The sequence below is a fragment of the Varanus komodoensis genome, unplaced genomic scaffold, assembly GCF_004798865.1.
Source record: "Varanus komodoensis strain SLA01 unplaced genomic scaffold, ASM479886v1 scaffold34_3, whole genome shotgun sequence".
Classification (NCBI taxonomy): domain Eukaryota; kingdom Metazoa; phylum Chordata; class Lepidosauria; order Squamata; family Varanidae; genus Varanus; species Varanus komodoensis.
Window position 1 is genome coordinate 1216422 of NW_025335855.1, and position 16611 is coordinate 1233032.

Consider the following 16611-nt stretch of genomic DNA (forward strand, 5'->3'; position numbering starts at 1 on the left):
CATGCAGTTTTCCTGCATCATGGGAACAAGCCAGGTCTCTCTCTGGACAGGCCACGTGAAAAGTTTTGTGAGATGCTCGGATCCAGTCCAAGGTGACCTTTTGACAGGGTGAGCAAGCAGCCCTGCGGGGAAGGCGGCTCCACCCGGTCCCTCCCAGCCCTCTGCCCTCCCTCCTGCCAGCCCCTTTCCAGCCTGCTTTGCATCCCAGTGAGGAGGGAGCGTGGCTTGGGACAAAAGCTCTGCTCAGCGGAGAAACGGCTGGGAGGGGAAGAGTGTGAAGATCCCCCTCCGCGGTTCCTGCAGCCCTACCTTCTGCCCGGAAAACTGCTTCTGGGAAACCTGCCGGAGGCCAGTTCGGTGGCTGCGCGCTTGGGCCCCCTGCCTGCTGTTCCTGAGCATCTGGTGTCACGGTCCGTCCTCGGCCAGTGCAGGATTCCGCCTGCTCCGGTCCAGACCGCAGGGCTCACGGCTGCAGCTGCGGCCGAGAATAGCGCAGTCCGGAATGCCTGAGCGCACAGCTGTTGCGCCGCGCGGGCAGGGGAGCCCTTTAATTCGGAGCCTGCGCTCCCCGGACAGAAGCCCCGCTTGTGCCGGGGGCCCTGCCCGGCAGCGGATCCCGAGCCGGCTGGACGGTCGTTGGGGGGCTTGTGACTCCTCGCCGGGTGCTCCGAAGATGCGCCTCTGCTGCTGACGGGGACAGCTGCTTGCCTGCTCTTTGGCGGAGGTCGCCAGCTCAGCGAGGGGAGCGCTCTTTGCGAGGTCCCGGTCTCGGTCTCCTGCTTGCCAGCAGCCGGCAGCGAGAAGCCCTTCTGGGGGCGCGGAAGCGGTAGGGGGTGCGGGCGTCTCCCCTGAGCGAAGCGGGAGCAGCCTGTGCGGGCGGCTTCCCCTCGGCGCCCCCGCGCCTGCTGCCTCAGGGCCTGCCCGGTCCCCGCCTTGCGCCCGTCGCCCTCTCTGGGCGGCCTCGCCCGTAAAGCCCCCGCCTGCCCGACGGCCGCGGGGCAGCGCCCGCGGAGCGCGCCGGCCCCTCCGTGCGGCTGGCACAGCCTGTCTCTGCGGGCGGGCCGCTGCCCCGGATGGTGGCGCCTGGTGGGGGAAGCGCAGCGCGGAGAGGCCGAGCCGGAGCCGGAGCCGGAGCCCGGCAGCCGCAAAGCCGCAAGCCCCCGGCCGCTGCCGCCCGCGCCTTCCCGCCCGCCCGCCCGCCCGCCCGCGCGGCTCCCCGTTGCCTCCGAGGAGATCAGCTGCTTCGCGCGCGGACTCGCCTGAGCGTGACTCACACACCCGCGGGCCTCTCGCCGAGCCGGCGAAGCGCATCCCGGGCGCCTGACTGGGAAGCGGCGCCGCGGCCGGAGGGGACGGGGCGCCCGCAGGGCACGGGGAGGGGCGCCCGCCTCGGCGGCGTGAGCCCCCGGCGGGCGAGGGGGCGGCGGCGCGGCGCCCAGAGGGCTGTGCTCGCGCTCCTCCGGCTTTGCTGCTGCCGCCGCGGCCTCCCCCCGAGCAGCGCCGCTCGGGCCACAGGCGGCTCAGGTGGGGCCGTACCGTATGTTCTGGATGCAGCCTGGCTCGGCTGTGTTGCCTGTTGGCACACCAGTTGTGGGTTTTATAGTCCTTATTCACCAAACTGGTATTTTCTTAAGCACTTAATTGAAGCTTGTTTATACGGAGTTATGGTAGTATTTTGAGCGTTGCGTTTTAGTACTAGTTGTCTTCTGCAAACATTCTGTGTGTTTTTGTACAATGCTGTTCGCAGATTTTGACTTTGCTTTGGTGCCGGGCAAGGGCTGGGGAGGAGCAATTGCCCAGCAGTGGGGAAAGGCCCGGAGGGAGGGAGCCGTGGCCCCTTCTCTGGCTCCAGCCGCGCCCCGTCGGCGCTTCCGTTCCCCCTTGTGCTTCATAGAAGAGCCCTGGCCCTGCGGAAAACCAGGCCGTGCCCTGGGGAGGGGGGGCAGGGTGCCGGCTGGTGGTCGGTCGGTGCAGGGGCCGCGTGCTCAGCAGAGGGCTGGGGCTTGGAGGCTGCGGAGGCTGACCTGCCTCGCATCAACAGCCGAGTGCCAGCCCTACCCAGGTGGCACCGTGCAGCCAGACCGACCGGCTTCCCCGGCCACGAGGCTCGCCAGATGGGCAAGGAGGGTGCCCCCTTCGGAGGACCCCCCCCGGCTCTGTCGCCAGAGCTCCGCGATGCCCCCCGCGCCCTACAGTCAACGTGCAGCGGGCCACGCTTGGCCTGCCAGCACTATTTCTGCGGTGGCTCGACTCTGTTCTGGTTTCTTACGGGATCTAGGCCTGCATTTTGTATTTGGGTCCGAAGCTTCTTACAAAGGGATCAGATAGCACAGGAATGCAGGGGGGAGCCAGAAACAGCAGTCCGTTGGTCTGGCTCGCATGCGTGTCGTGGCAGCGACTGGTGAATGAACTGATGAATCCCTCACAGACCGAGGAGCCCGGGAGGTTCAGGGGTGCACGGGGTGTGCCGGCCCTTTCCAGCGGGAGCAAGCACTTGCGGATGCCGCCCAGCCCCGGGCGCTCTGCGTCACGGCCGTGGCCCTCGCCGGGCGGCTGCTTGTCCATGCGCTGCCCATGGGAGGAGGCTGCGATGCCTCTTTGCGGGGCCAACGGCCAGCACGAAGATGGGCCTCGGGGTCCCCCGCTTGGACACTGGAGTTGCAGGGGTGTGGGGGGGGGAATGGCAGCCGTGGGGGAGTAGCCCAGGAGATGGCCTGGGCAGGAGGGCGAATGCTCTGGAGCTGGCAGTCCGTTCTGGGCTTCGTAGCGAACGCAGAACGCACAGAACAAGGCTCGGCTCGGAGGCCTTTCACATGGGAGCTGGTGGTGTCCCGGAGCTGAGTCACCCCAGAGAGAGATGACCTTCACTGCCCTTCCGGAAGAGTCACGCTGGCTCCAGGCACCGCTGCACCACCCCGCAGAGCCTTCCCTTTCCCGCCGATCCCTCGATCAGTGCTGGATCTAGGCGGAAGCCTCACCTTCCCACCCGCTCGGCACCAGCAAGGCGAGGCCTCCAGGAGGCACCGTCTGTCCAGGGGGCCTGTTCGGTCCCTGACTGCCGCGGATGCTCTCCCTTCCCGGAGGCCGCTGCGCTCGATGGGCTCAGGCTGCGGAAGCTCCCGGTGCGAGTCCAGGCCGTGCCCCCCAGGGCCTCAGTTCCCCTCCACCATGGCAGCTAGCCAGCCCTGCCCCTCGTTTAGTGGGCTCTGCCCCCGCAGCTGCCTGGCTGGTTGTCCCTGCGCCTCCCACCCCCAACTCCAGCCACCCTGCAGTGCCACGGATAAGCGGCCTCCTCTTATGGGGCCAGCCGCCCCTCCCCACAGGCCGACCGCTGCCCAGCTGAGCCGCGGGCATGGCAAGCAGCCCCTGCCGGGGGTGGGCGGCGGCTGCAGGAAGAGCCGGGTGAGCGAGTGGGACCGCAGAGGTGGCCGAGGGGGGCAGAGCGGGTGCTGGGCAGGACTTGCCGGGGCCCTCCAGCACCTTGCGGAAGGAGCATTGTCGGGGGTTCCCCGTGGCTTGGACGGTGGCGGCCTTCTGACCCACAGATGCCAACTTGCATCTGGCAACTGGGCCCCACAGAAAGTGCTTTCTCGCAGAACAGGAGAGCTGGAAGGGGCATGAAGGCCCTCGGGTCCAACCCTGCTCTTGTAGGACATCCTGGGAAGGCGTTCCCTACGGAAGGCGAACCTGGGCCAGGAGGGCTCACCGACTCCTGTCTCCGCGAAGGTGCTGCTGGAGGGGCCGTGCCTGGGAGGGGTGTCCAAACGGCCCGCCTGGCCAGCTGCACGCTGCCTCAGGGGCAGGGTCTGGGGATCCCCCGGCAGGGAGGCGCTGGGCAGAGGCGGGACCGGAGAGGCTCCTGACGGGCGCCGTTTGCGGAACGGGCGGGGTGGAGCAGCGACCCCTCCTGCGCAGGCCCTTTTGTGGCCCACAACCAGCCCCCAGTTGTATTGGAGGGCACCGGTCTGGACCGTCATGCAGCAGCCGGGGAGAGGCCCCAGAGAGCCGCGGCTTCCCTGGGCTGGGGCTGGGCTCCGGGAGCCCTTGCCTGAGGCCTCCCTGCTCTGGCCCCAGGGCAGGGCCAGAGGGCCAACTCCCTCGCTCAGCTCAGAGGCGTCCCTGGGAAGCCCGCAAAGCCTGCCCCCAGCGAGGAGCCACGCGGGGCGTCTTCCCAGGATGCCCACCCGGTCTGCTGCGGCGCTGGAAGGCGCTCTGTGGCACCAACATGGGGCAGCTGGAGACTCTGGTATGTCCATCTCTGGTGCAGTCGGAGCTGCTTATTATTTGATTTAAATTGAATTACAGGAAAACCTTGGATTGCGAGCATAATTTGTTCCGGAAACATGCTTGTAATCCAAAGCACCTGTACATCGAAGCAAATTTCCCCATAAGGTTCAATGTAAATAAAGTTAATCCGTTCTGTCATTTTTTTTTAAATCACAAAAATTAAAGTGGGCGTGCTTGAGGAGGAGGTGGCCGCGGTCACAGGCTTTGCATTGCTGCTCTACACTGCCCCATAGCTGAAGCCCCCTGGACAGTTCGGGGCAACGCTTTCCCGCAGCCCAGCCCCAGAATTCAGGGGCCACTTCTCCCTTTCCCACGCCGGGGGGTGACCGCTTTGCTCGCTGCTCAGAGCACTCTTTCCGCCAGCTAGAGAACGTGCCAAGCCCAGGCTCGGGGCTGCAGCCGAGGTGTCCTTGCGTGGGCGGGGGAGCCTGGAGCTGGGGAGCGGGGCACCAGCGGCTACCCAGGATGCCCCCTGGAGAGGGGGAAACGGCATCCGGAGCACGGAGCACCCATGGGTGACCTGAGCCGGCTCTGCTGCAGGCCTTGAGACAAAGCCGGACAAAGTGCTGGTGGCAGCACCAGAGTGGAAGGAGGTGGGTCAAGGGCTTGCCTGCAGGGGGCACTTCGGAGCAACGTGGGCAGCTTTGGAGGAGCATCCCCGTGAGGAGGAGGGGCGCGCTGCAGGCAGAAGCGTCCGCCAGCTTTAATTCGCCGATGCTTTCTTCTGCTCAGGAAGAAGACCGAGGACGGGATGGTTCCGAGGACGGGGCCTCCGACGACGGGTAAGGGTGCTGCGTGGGGAGCGGCGCTCCGTGCTCGCGGGGCTCCGGCTTCCTCGGTGCAAGGAGCCTGCAGGCGCCACCTGCGGGGCTGCCAGGCTTCCAGTGATGGGCAGCACGGCAGCCTTGTGCCCCCGGGGGATCCGTCGCAGCCCCTGCGCTTCCCTCCCCTGCTGGAAGGGGAGTGGAAAGGGCTCCACAAAGGAGCTGGGGGCTTGGAAAGCTCTCTGCACGAGCCATTTCAGGCTGAGGACCCCTCGCCCCTCAAGGCGTGCCAAGCGCCACCCGGTTGAGATGGAGCGTCCACCGGGCAGGTTCCCAGCGGGGGGGCCCCAAAGTAATCCCGCGGTTGCTGGATGGCAGCCATCCCCCCCCACCCCCAGCTGCTTGCCCTGCCTGCAATGCCTCGGAGGCAGCCCACCGCCGAGCACGGGACCTCGGCCACGCTGGAAAAGCGCCGCCTGCCTCCGTGCGCGTGCCGCGCCCCGTCCGGCCTCGGAACCGAGAGTGGCCCCTGCGCCTGGTGGAGCCAGATGCCACAGGCGACTCGCGCGGCGCACTCGAAGCGCTGGATCGGCCGTGGCTCGGTTCCACTGCAGGACTTGGGGTCCTGGTGTTACGAGGAAGCATGCGCAGGTTTTCAGACTTCCGCGCCCAGCTGCCCCTGCTGCCATGACCAAGGCTTGGGGATTCTGGGAACTGAAGTGCAGAACGTTTCGTGATCCACCTGCTTCCCCTCCTTGCTCCACACTGCACATGCCTTCAATATGATTCCCTTATCATGGCCCCCCGGTTGCATTTCTCCGAACAAGGAGAGATGCTGCTCCTTGGGAAGAGGCTGCAGCCTCGTGAACAGTGTGATCGCCTTTTCCACGTGCAGCTTTGCGACATCCCCATGGTCCACTTTGTGGGAGGAAACAGAGGCGGCTTTGAGGAGATGCCCTCGCGCTTCCTCTCCAGCCTGAGCAGCATCTGCTGGCACATGGGGGGAGTGCCTGGCCGGAGAAGAGGCACGTGTCGCCCGGTTTTCCAGTGCCGGTGTGTGAGCTTTCAGGGTCATTCTTTGCCTGGAGCTGTGATGACGTTTGGCCACGAGAAAGAAACGCTCCCGGTCTGGCTGCATCGTCTCCCGCGCTGACCCACGGCGCCTGCTGGCCGGGCTGCTGGGGCACCGGGCGCCACGGCCCTCTCAAGCCGTCCAGGCACAGGTGCCCTGCTGCGGATGCTGAGGACACGGACGCGGCTTTCTCCACAGTGCCGGCGCAGCCCGTGGCTCCCGGCGACCTGGGGACGGGCCCCGTGGAGAGCCATGCTCCTGGAGGCCTGGAGCAGAGCAGTGCCACACAGATGCAGACCCTGAGAGACTTCGAACAGGTGAGCAGGCCCCAAAGCCTTACCTGTTGTTGTTGTGGATGTTGTTAGTAGCGAAGTCATGTCCAACCCATCGCAGCCCCTTGGACAACACTCCTCCAGGCCTTCCTGTCCTCCACCATCCCCGGAGTCCACTCACGCTCCCGCCAACTGCTTCAGTGATTCCATCCAGCCACCTCATCCTCTGCCGTCCCCTTCTCCTTTTGCCTTCAACTGTTCCCAGCATTAGGCTCTTCTCCAGGGAGTCCTTCCTTCTCATTAGGTGGCCAAAGTATTTGGGTTTCATCTTCAGTATCTGGCCTTCTAGAGAGCAGTCAGGGTTGATCTCCTCTAGGACTGACCAGTTTGATTGCCTTGCAATCCAGGGGACTTGCAGGAGTCTTCTCCAGCACCACAATTCAGAGGCCTCAATCCTTCAGCGCTCAGCCTTCCTTATGGTCCAACTTTCACAGTCATACACTGCAACTGGGAAAACCATAGCCTTGACTGTACGCACTTTTGTTGGCAGGGTGATGTCTCTGCTTTTTAGTATGCTGTCTAGATTTGCCATAGCTTGCCTCCCCAGGAGCAAGCGTCTTTTAATTTATTGGCTGCAGTCCCCGTCTGCGGTGATCTTGGAGCCCAGAAAATAAAATCTGTCACTACTTCCATTTCTTCCTGTCTATTTGCCAGGAAGTGATAGGACCAGATGCCATGATCTTAGCTTTCTTGATGTTGAGTTTCAAGCCAACTTTTGCACTCTCCTCCTTCACCTGCATCAAGAGGCTCTTTAGTTCCTCTTCACTTTCTGCCATGAGAGTGGTATCATCTGCATATCCGAGGTTGTTGATATTTCTCCAGGCAATCTTAATTCCAACTTGTGATTCATCTAGCCCTGCCTTTCTCATGATGTGCTCTGCATATAAGTTAAATAGGCAGGGCGGCAGTATACAGCCTTGCCGAACTCCTTTCTCAATTTTGAACCAATCGGTGGTTCCATGTCCAGTTCTCACTGTTGCTTCTTGACCCACATATAGGTTTCTCAAGAGACAAATAAGATGGTCTGGTACTCCCATCTCTTTAAGAACTTGCCACAATTTGTTGTGATCCACACAGTCAAAGGCTTTAGCATAGTCAATGAAGCAGATGTTTTTCTGGAACTCCCTAGCTTTCTCCATGATCCAGCCTATGTTGGCAATGTGCGCTCTAGTTCCCCTGCCTCTTCGAAATCCTGCCTGTACTTCTGGTAGTTCTTGGTCCACATCCTGCTGGAGCCTAGCTTGTAGGATTTTGAGCGTAACTTTGCTAGCATGTGAAATGAGTGCAATGGTGCGGTAGTTTGAACATTCTTTGGCATTGCCCTTCTTTGGGATCAAAATGTAAACTGACTTTTTCCAATCCTGTGGCCACTGCTGAGTTTTCCAAATTTGCTGGCATATTGAGTGTAGTACTTTTACTGCATGTCTTTTAGGATTTGAATAGCTCAGCTGGAATACTGTCAATGACCACCCCATCGTGGTTATCAGGGACGTGGTTATCAGGGACGTTAAGCTCTTTCTTGTATAGTTCTTCTGTGTAATCTTGCCACCTCTTCTTAATCTCTTCTGCCTCTGTTAGGTCCCTGCCATTTTGGTCCTTTATCATGCCCATCTTTGCATGAAACATTCCCTTCATATCTCCAGTTTTCTTGAAGAGATCTCTGGTCCTCCCTATTCTATTGTTTTCTTCTGTTTCTTTGCACCTGTTCATTTAAGAAGGCATTCTTATCTCTTCTGATCTCTGGAATTCTGCATTCATTTGGGTGTATCTTTTTCTTTCTCCCTTGCCTTTCCCTTCCCTTCTTTCCTCAGCTATTTGTAAAGCTTCCTCAGACAACCATTTTGCTTTCTTGCATTTCTTTTTCTTTGGGATGGTTTTAGTTGCTACCTCTTGTACAATGTTGCAATCCTCTGTCCATAGTTCTTCAGGCACTCTGTCTATCAGATCTAATTCCTTGTCATCTCTACTGTATATTCATCAGGGATACGGTTTAGGTTATACCTGAGTGGCCTAGTGCTTTTCCCTACTTCCTTCAATTTTAGCCTAAATTTTACAGTCAGCTCCTGGTCTAGTTTTCACTGACTGTATAGAGCTTCTCCATCTTTGGCTGCAGAGCACATAGTCAGTCTGATTTCTGTGTTGACCGCTTGGTGATGTCCATGTGTAGAGTCGTCTCTTGGGTTGTTGGAAAAGAGTGTTTGCTATGACCATCGTATTCTCTTGACAAAATTCTACCAGCCTGTGCCCTGCTTCATTTTGTACCCCAAGGCCAAACTTGCCTGTTATTCCGGTTATCTTTTGGCTTCCTACTTTAGCATGCCAATCTCCCTGGATGATACGGACATCATTTTTGGTGTTATTTCTAGAAGGTGTTTTAGGCCTTCACAGAACCGGTCAACTTCAGCCTCTTCAGCACCAGTGGTTGGGGCATAGACTTGGACTACTGTGATGCTGAATGGTTCGCCTTGGATTCGAACTGAGATCATTCTGTCATTTTGGAGACTGTATCCTAGTACTGCTTTTCCTACTCTTTTACTGACTATGAAGGCTGCTCCATTTCTTCTGAGGGATTCTTGCCTGCAGTTGTATACCTGATGGTCATCTGAATTAAATGCACCCATTCCTGTCCATTTTAGTTCACTGTTTCCTAAGATGTCGAAGTTCAGTCTTGTCATCTCTTCTTTGACCACGTTCAGCTTGCCTTGATTCATGGATCTTACATTCCAGCTTCCTATGGAGTATAGATCTTTGCAGCATCGGACTCTCCTTTCACCACCAGATACATCTGCAACTGAGTGTCCTGTCGGCTTTGACCCAGTCGCTTCATTCTTTCTGGCGCTACTAGTACTAGTCCTCAGTAGCATATTGGACACCTTCCAACCTGCGGGGCTCATCTTCCAGCATCATATCTTTCTGCCTTTTGGTACTGTCCGTGGGGTTTCCATGGCAAGGGTACTGGAGTGGGTTGCCATTTCCTTCTCCAGTGGATCAGCTTTTGCCAGAGCTCTCTGCTATGACCTGTCCGTCTTGGGTGGCCCCGCACGGCACAGCCCAGAGCTTCACTGAGCTACGCAAGCCCCTTTGCCACGACAAGGCAGTGATCCATGAAGAGCTTACCTGTGCTGGTCACCTTCCCTTGTCAGTGGGGACGTTCATCGGACAGGGACTAAACAAGAGCAGTGCAGCTGCCGTGACCCCTCTGGGTGCGAAGGCCTTCGATATTGCACAGGTATCTTTGCTGAACCGAGAAATTTTACTTTTCCTGCAGTGTTTCTGAAATGGCTTAAAATCTCAGAACAAATGGGATCTTGTCAGGTTTTCAGGGTTTTTTATTTGATTGTGTGTTCTTTTATTTTACTTTCCCTGCACTAGGCAGGGATATCCTCTTTCCATAGTGATTTTTGATTTACCAACATTCTAATACTGATGGGGTTGTGCATAGCATGTTTGAATATAAACTTTTCAGTGCCAAATGTTTATTTTGGAACTCCTTGTGTGTGTTCCCTCTTTGATGTAGATACATAATGATTGTGGACTTCCAGTTGGCTTGTCTATCAACTGGTCAAAGTTGGAACTTCTGTCTGCTGTAGATAATTACCCCAAGGTGTGTTTCCTAATTGGGAATTTAGGCATTGCTTGAGTCTGCTGCCTCCCTGGGAATGCTTGTCCCAAGAGACATATCACAAGAGATCGTGCCAAATGTGGGTCAGTCAGTCAGCAAGGTTGCAGGAGGCAGGGGAAGATGGGTGCCTGCAAGTTCCTGGTGTGTGAGAAATATACTTACCATGAACGGAATGCCAGGCACTGAAGGCTGGGGAGTCCTTTCTACACCACCAGCAAGTATTTTCAGATGCTTAATGCTTTTTGTTTTATATGTTTTTATGGGGTTCCATGATAAAGAAAAGAGGAAAAGCAATGCAAAGACCCTTCCCGAGGAAGAAGCACGGTGTTGAAGGCACGGTGTTTTCGCACTGCTCCAGCTGCAGTGTGTGGTCAGGAAGGGCCGCTATTTCCAGGCTGGCCAAGGAATCTAATCCATGTGCGCTTCAGCTAACGCGCCACCGGGCAGGCCTGCTGCGTGCTTGTCCTCGCTCCCTCCACGAAGTCACAGGAGGGGTGCATTGGCTTTGCTCCCCCCCCCACCGCTCGGGGGCCCCATTGTGGTCTCCCCTCTGGAGAGCCAGCGGGCATTTGCTGCTCGGGCTGCACGGGAGCCCCCAGGAGAAGGCGGCCGGGGGGAGCTGCCCCGGGAAGCGGCAGCTGCAGGAGGGGCTGCTGGCCTGCCTGCTGCCTTCCCTCGCCCCACAGGCCAGAGCAGCCCCAGTCCCGGCCCGCCTTGCGCTGGGCTCCGCTGGCAGGCGCAGACCACACGCTTCGGGGCGCTCCTTGCCCGGGCCCCCCCTGTTCGCCCGTGAGCCCCAAAGCGTGAGGCCAGCAGGGTGGCCCTGCCTTAATCTAAAGGGCGCTGCCCCTACACCGGGGGGGCGGGCAGAACCTTGGCCGTGTATTTCGGGGTGAGGCCTGAACCAAAGTGGGGGCAGCCAGGAGAGGCTCCCGGATGGCCTGGCACTCACGGCTTTTCAGACCTCCAGGCTGCCTGTCCCCCCCCCCCCCGGTGCTGCTTAGGATGAGGTGGGGGTCTTTCATGGACGTTTTAACCCTTGCCAAGCCCGCGGAAGGGAGTGAGGCGAGGAGCTTCTCCCTCCTTGAGGTGCAGGCTGGTCCTGGGGGGCGTTGAAGGGCTCCCCCTCCCCCCGTCACACCGTGCCTCAGCCACACTGCTCGCCCTCCCCAGAGCCTCCGACCTCCTGCCGCCACGGGGGCGGCCACGAGGGGACAGTGCGGCTGCGGCGCCCCCTCCGCTCTGTCCGGCTCGGCCCAGCTCGGATGACACCATGTGTGCCCTGCAAGAGGAGCCTCTTGCCAGGGATTCCACAAATGCCTCCCGGGGTAAAAAAGGAAAGTGAGCCGCACTCTGTCCCTGAGCAGAGCGGCGGCCGCAGAGCGACAGGGCAGCTGGCGGCCAGAACGCGGAGCCCGGCCCCATGTCTCGGGAGGCCACCCCGGCGGCCCCTCTGCAGCCGTGCGGGGGGCTTCACTTCCGTCCGCAGCCGCACGATGTTACTGCCATGAGGGGGGTGTGAGAGTTCCACCCCATGGACCACCGGCCATGTCTAACGGGCACCGCGCTCTGTCGCAGCACCTCAGCGACCTGAAAAAGGAGAACTTCAGCCTCAAGCTGCGCATCTACTTCCTGGAGGATCGTATGCAGCAGAAGTATGAAGCCAGCAGGGAGGACGTCTACCGGCGGGTAGGTTCCCCGGGCAGAGACGGGGCGAGGCCCCACCGGCCGCTGCAAGTGCGGGGGCTGAGCGTGCCCTGGCCTGAGCAAGAGCCGGCGTGGCACCAGCGCAGGCCGCTCCGTCCTTTGCCCCCGGGGAGCAGGGCTGGGGGGGGTCGGGCCCGTCTCACAGCAGCCCAGGAGCGTGCGGGGGCACCGGGGGGCACTGCGTCGTCCCTGCAGGGGCTGAAACGGGTGCCTGAACCAGTGGGGGCGGTGGCAGGAGTGCCGGGGGGCGAGGCTGAGCGCAGAGGCGCCTCTTGGGGGCGGCTGCGGCGGGGCAGGCTTTGCGCGGCTTCTCTTTGTGAATAAGGTGGTGCGCAAGGGCGCGCGGAATCGGCGGGCTTTGCTGTTGGCCGCTTGGGGAATGAGATCCCGAGGGGGCAGAAACAGGATGTGGGAATGCAGGCCATGGGCAATTGCTCTCGCCTTCGAAGGCCATTGCTCTGGGCATGTCAAACGCCCTGCATGCAAGGGCTTCCTGGCAAGGCGCCGGACTGGCGTCCCTCGTGCCCGGTGGCCACAGCTGACGAGCTGCCCTGCCTCACGGGCGGCCCCTCAAGCGAACGCCTCGGAGGGAGGCTGCGGGAGCCAGGAGAAGGCTGGTGTGTGAGCCGCCCTGAGTTGGCCGGAGGGGCCTTTGGAGAGGCGCTTCAGGGAGCTGGCGCTGCGGTGCCGATAAGCGCGCCTGTTTCTCTTGCATGCAATGCCCATCTGCAGATACCGCAAAAATGCAGCGCGGGCTCGTCTCTGGTTCTCGAGGGAAAGGTCACGGATGGTGGGAAAGCTCTTCTGAACAGTAGCAGCCCCCCACTGCGCGGAGCCCCCATCCTCCACAACTGGGAGGCCCACGTCTCTCCTGCATGAATTCAGGGGCAGGTCTCCACAGAGCCCTGGAAGGGTCGGATAGTGGCTTGCCGTGACATTTGGCAGCAAAGCCCCAGGTATCTTGCTGCCGCTGCACCCCTGAATCGGGCAGTGAGTGGTGGCAGAAATTGGCCCTAAGACCCCCCCAAGTTGCCCACCCCTGTTCTAGGGGGTGTCCTAAGGGGGTGTCTTGGAACAGACGGGAACAGTCGTAGGGTTCCAGTTTGCCAAACCGAAGCTTCGTGAGAGCGCCCCCAGCCACACAAAATGGCATTTCTGCAGGCAGAGGCGCTCACGTCCACCGCGCCCGTGAGGTCTGCCTCTGAACGGCCGGGGGATCCCAGGTGGGCGAGCAGAGCTGTCCAAAAACATGGCCAGAGGCAGCCAGTGAATGCTGCCGTCTCGGGGGAGGAACAGCCATGCTGAGAGACTCCGTACCGTACGCCCCGGGCCCCAGCAGAGCCTCGCTTCCCGTCTGTGCGTCTGCCCTGGCTGAGGCACGTGGGCTTGCCAAGCGCCCGGAGGGGCCCGGAGGGGCCGCCGCATTCGCTTGCGGGAGAGGAGCCCAGAACCGTGGTGGGCGAGCCTGGCGGGCCGGGGCACCGTTTGCACACCTGCTCCCCGTCCCACGCCGGGCCGTGTGCGGGGCGACCGGAGCATGGACTGAGCAGAGGGGGGGCATGGTGCCCACATGGATTGCACGTAACCGAGAGCATGACTATTTGTTGGAAAACATGCCCCTGCTTTGCCCAGCGGCATGAAACTGGGCGGATGGGAGAGCTGCATTGATGGCGCGTTGTCTCCCCCACCGCCAGCCAAGCCTCTGCCGGCCACATCTCCGTAGTGTGAAAGTACACAGGCGATGCCAAATGGAGCAGCCCGGCTGGTGGAGCCGAGCGGGTGGCCGGCGAGCCCCCGGAGCGCTTCAGGGGGACTTCGCCCCTCCCACCCACACTCAGAGGACGAGGACACCTGTCCTCCAGCCCCCGGCCGGCTGTGGAGGAGGGAATCCTGCAAGAAGTGCGTGAACCTGCAAACGCCCGTTCCCCTCTGGGGGCGGGAGGGAAAGCCTGGGGAGAGCCGAGCCAGGTTAGGCCAGACGCCCCCTCGGCGTCCTGTCCGGAGCAGCTGAGCAGGATGGGCCAAGCCCCGGGGAGGTTTGTGCGCTGACTGGCTGGGGCGGTCCCCACCGCTACCCCAGCACCCGCCTTCCCCGCCGCATTGTGCGCAAGCTCCGCATCGGGTGGGGGAGCACTTTGGCTGGCTGGCAGACTTGGGAGCTGCATTTCCCAAACGGACTTGCCCCCGCTTGCCGGTGCTGTGTGGTGGGCGGCCTGCCTGGAGGTCTTCGGAGCCTCTCTCTCCCTACGGGGCCGGGCAGGGAGCAGGCGGGAGCCGTGTGCTGGCAGGGACGCCTGCCAAGGAGAGAGCGGCACGGCTGCACAACACTGTGGGGCTGAGAGCACCCCGGGCTTGCTGCCACGGGGCTGTGGGCCTCGGCCTCTTCTGGGGTCGGGGCACAGCCGGCTACCCTCTTTGGTGCTCGACGCCACTTGGCAGGGCCGGAGCAAAGGTGCCGGAGAGCCCCGGGCGGCTGGCCGAGTGGAGTGGGTGCTGCGGACAGCCCCGTGCCGGTGGCCGGGGCCCTGCCGGCTGTTGTCCTCCGTGCCGCAGCTGCCGGCCAATCGCCCCTCGCTGCCAGGTAGGGGCACTATAAATAGCCGTCTCGGGGAGGGGCGCTGTGGCCGGCCTGCCCTGCCCTGCCCTGCCCCCCCAGCCACGTGGCTGCCTGGGGGCCGGCCTTGCGGAGCGGGCCTTCAACCCCTCTTTTGGAGTCTTGATTTTTCCAGCTGCCCGATTTTATTCTGCTCTCTGTGAGGAATTTTTAGACCACGAACTGCTTTATCTACTTCAGGCTCCTTGCACGGCATTTCAGTGCTGCTTCATTGACGGCGTCTTGCGTTCCGTGTGTGTGGGAGCATGTCCTTGGGAGCTGCACGCCGGGCAGCAAAGGGAGGAAGAGGCAAGCCGACGCCAGCCCGTGCCGTGTCGCAGGGCGGGATGCGGCCCAGGAGCACGGCCACCTGGCCAGCAGGGCGCTTGCCCCGTGCCTTGGGGAGCCCCAAGGCCCTGTGAAACCTCGGCTGGCCGTCCTGGCGGCAAGAAGCGCACGAGGGGCTGGCTGTGTGCTCCCGCCCCCCCACGGCACGTGCTCCTTTCCTCCCACCCACCGAATGGGGGCCACGGCCACAGAACAGGCGGGCGGGGGCATCCAGGCCAGGTGCTCCATCTGGGGCAGCCGGCCCCGCTCCCCACAGGGAGCCATGCAGTCAGCGGCTCCGGCGGCTATTCGGGGATGCGCGTAACGTGAGGCGCTTGCTCCCTCCCGTGCTCAAGCCAGCGCATGGGGGACGGGAGGGGCGAGCGAGCGAGGCAAGGCCTGTGCGTGGCCACCTGTGGGGTGGAGCGTGCTTTGTGATTATGGGGTGTCACCAGGGACCTGGTCACGATGCAGCTCGGCCGCTCCTCCCTTCATCGTGCCCTTCCTTGTTTGCAGTAGGGAGAAATGCTGCCCAGCCGAGGAGGGGGAGCGCCGCTCGCTCGCTGGCTGCACCACCTTCAGGCCAGTGCTCCGGAGCACCGAGCCTGGAGCATCCTGGGGAGCAGAGGAGGGGGACGCCGGGTGAGGCGTCGGGACGTCCCCCCGCGACTGGCAAAGCGGGAGGGGCAATTTTCGCGAGCCCCACCCCCAGTCCCGGGACACTCTTGGACTCGTGTAATGGGGATTAATCACAGCCTGCTGCAGATTTAAAGAATTTACCCTGAACTGGTCAGAATGTAAAGTGCCCCTGTGCGCATCCCAAGCTGCGTGCTCAGCGTCAGGGAAGTGGGACCGCTGCTCTCCAGTGGGCTCCATCCCCCTGCCAGCCAGACTTCCGACCGTGCATGCAGAGCGGGCCCCTCCACGCCCTGTCCAGTCTGGCTGGGGGGCGAATCGCACTCTGCCTTGGTGGCTGCAAGGCCAGAAGCAGAGCCTGCGCTGCTTCTAGTTCGCTGCAGCTCACGGGCAATAACCCAGTCAGTCGTGTTGAAACCAGCAGGATATCGTTTATGCAGCAACACACGGTCCATTACTGGATCCCACATCTGGAATTATCCATGCTCATCCGGTTTCAGTTTGTGACCTACACAAAACCCGTGGTCCTCCAAGGCGATGCCTTCTGCTCCCCACCAGGCTCGCCGTCGGCCGGCCAGAGAAGCCGCGTGCAGCTGTGGCAGCCGGCTCCAGCGTGCGGCCCACGCATGGCCTTCGGGTCTTCGCTGCCTGCACAGCCGCAGCGCTCTTGGGTGCCTGCAGCAGGGGCTTGACGGAAGACGCCCGGCACTCCACGGCACCCCGTGGTGTCCGCAGCGCTCAGCACTTCAAAGGGTGCCTTAAAAAGCCGCCCCAGCTGGGGGAGGCCTCCCCGTGGGCAGTGGCTCCCCCACCAGCTGCAGGACCTCCGCTGAAGCCCCCACCACACGGCCCCGGCACTCTCCCCGGCTACTGACTGGGCCTTCCTGCTGAGGCCGGTGTGCTCTGCAACCTACCGTGTTGGCTTAGCCATTTCTTCCGACCTCGTTTGTACTGTCCCTTAGCCTTGGGCTCCGGAAGGTTTCCAAGATATAAAAATAACCAAGCATCAAATCCAAAATGAAAACCAGGACATAATTACAGTGATATTCAAAACTATAGCAATAATACTAAAGCCATGAATTTTCAGCAATCAAATATTGAGGAAATGGTTTGAGCCTGGTGCCAAAAAGTATAGAGCAGTGGTGGCAAACCGATGACAAGCGTGCCACAGCAAGTTGTCCCAGCATGATTCTGATGGCTGGACTGTGTTCAGAATGGGCAGAAATGTTGAGCTGTGCAGAAAAAGCTACTCAAGGAAGGCTTTTTCAAAA

General features: G+C 61.2%; 1 protein-coding gene across 6 annotated transcripts in view; it reads left to right on the forward strand.

Annotated features, from left to right (window-relative positions):
* The first annotated feature begins 283 nt into the window (after positions 1–283).
* The window catches only part of LOC123027997 (phosphodiesterase 4D interacting protein), a 63017-nt gene continuing 46689 nt past the window's right edge, over positions 284–16611 (forward strand). For 3 of the 6 annotated variants that reach the window (XM_044439399.1, XM_044439397.1, XM_044439398.1), the window contains exons 1-4: positions 298–410; positions 5020–5069; positions 6322–6440; positions 11656–11766. In XM_044439399.1, coding sequence (XP_044295334.1) covers positions 5039–5069; positions 6322–6440; positions 11656–11766 — 261 coding nt within the window. In that variant the 5' untranslated portion in view covers positions 298–410; positions 5020–5038. Of the gene's footprint in view, positions 411–5019; positions 5070–6321; positions 6441–11655; positions 11767–16611 lie in introns of all 6 variants that reach the window. The other 3 variants (XM_044439394.1, XM_044439396.1, XM_044439400.1) reach the window with 2 other exon arrangements.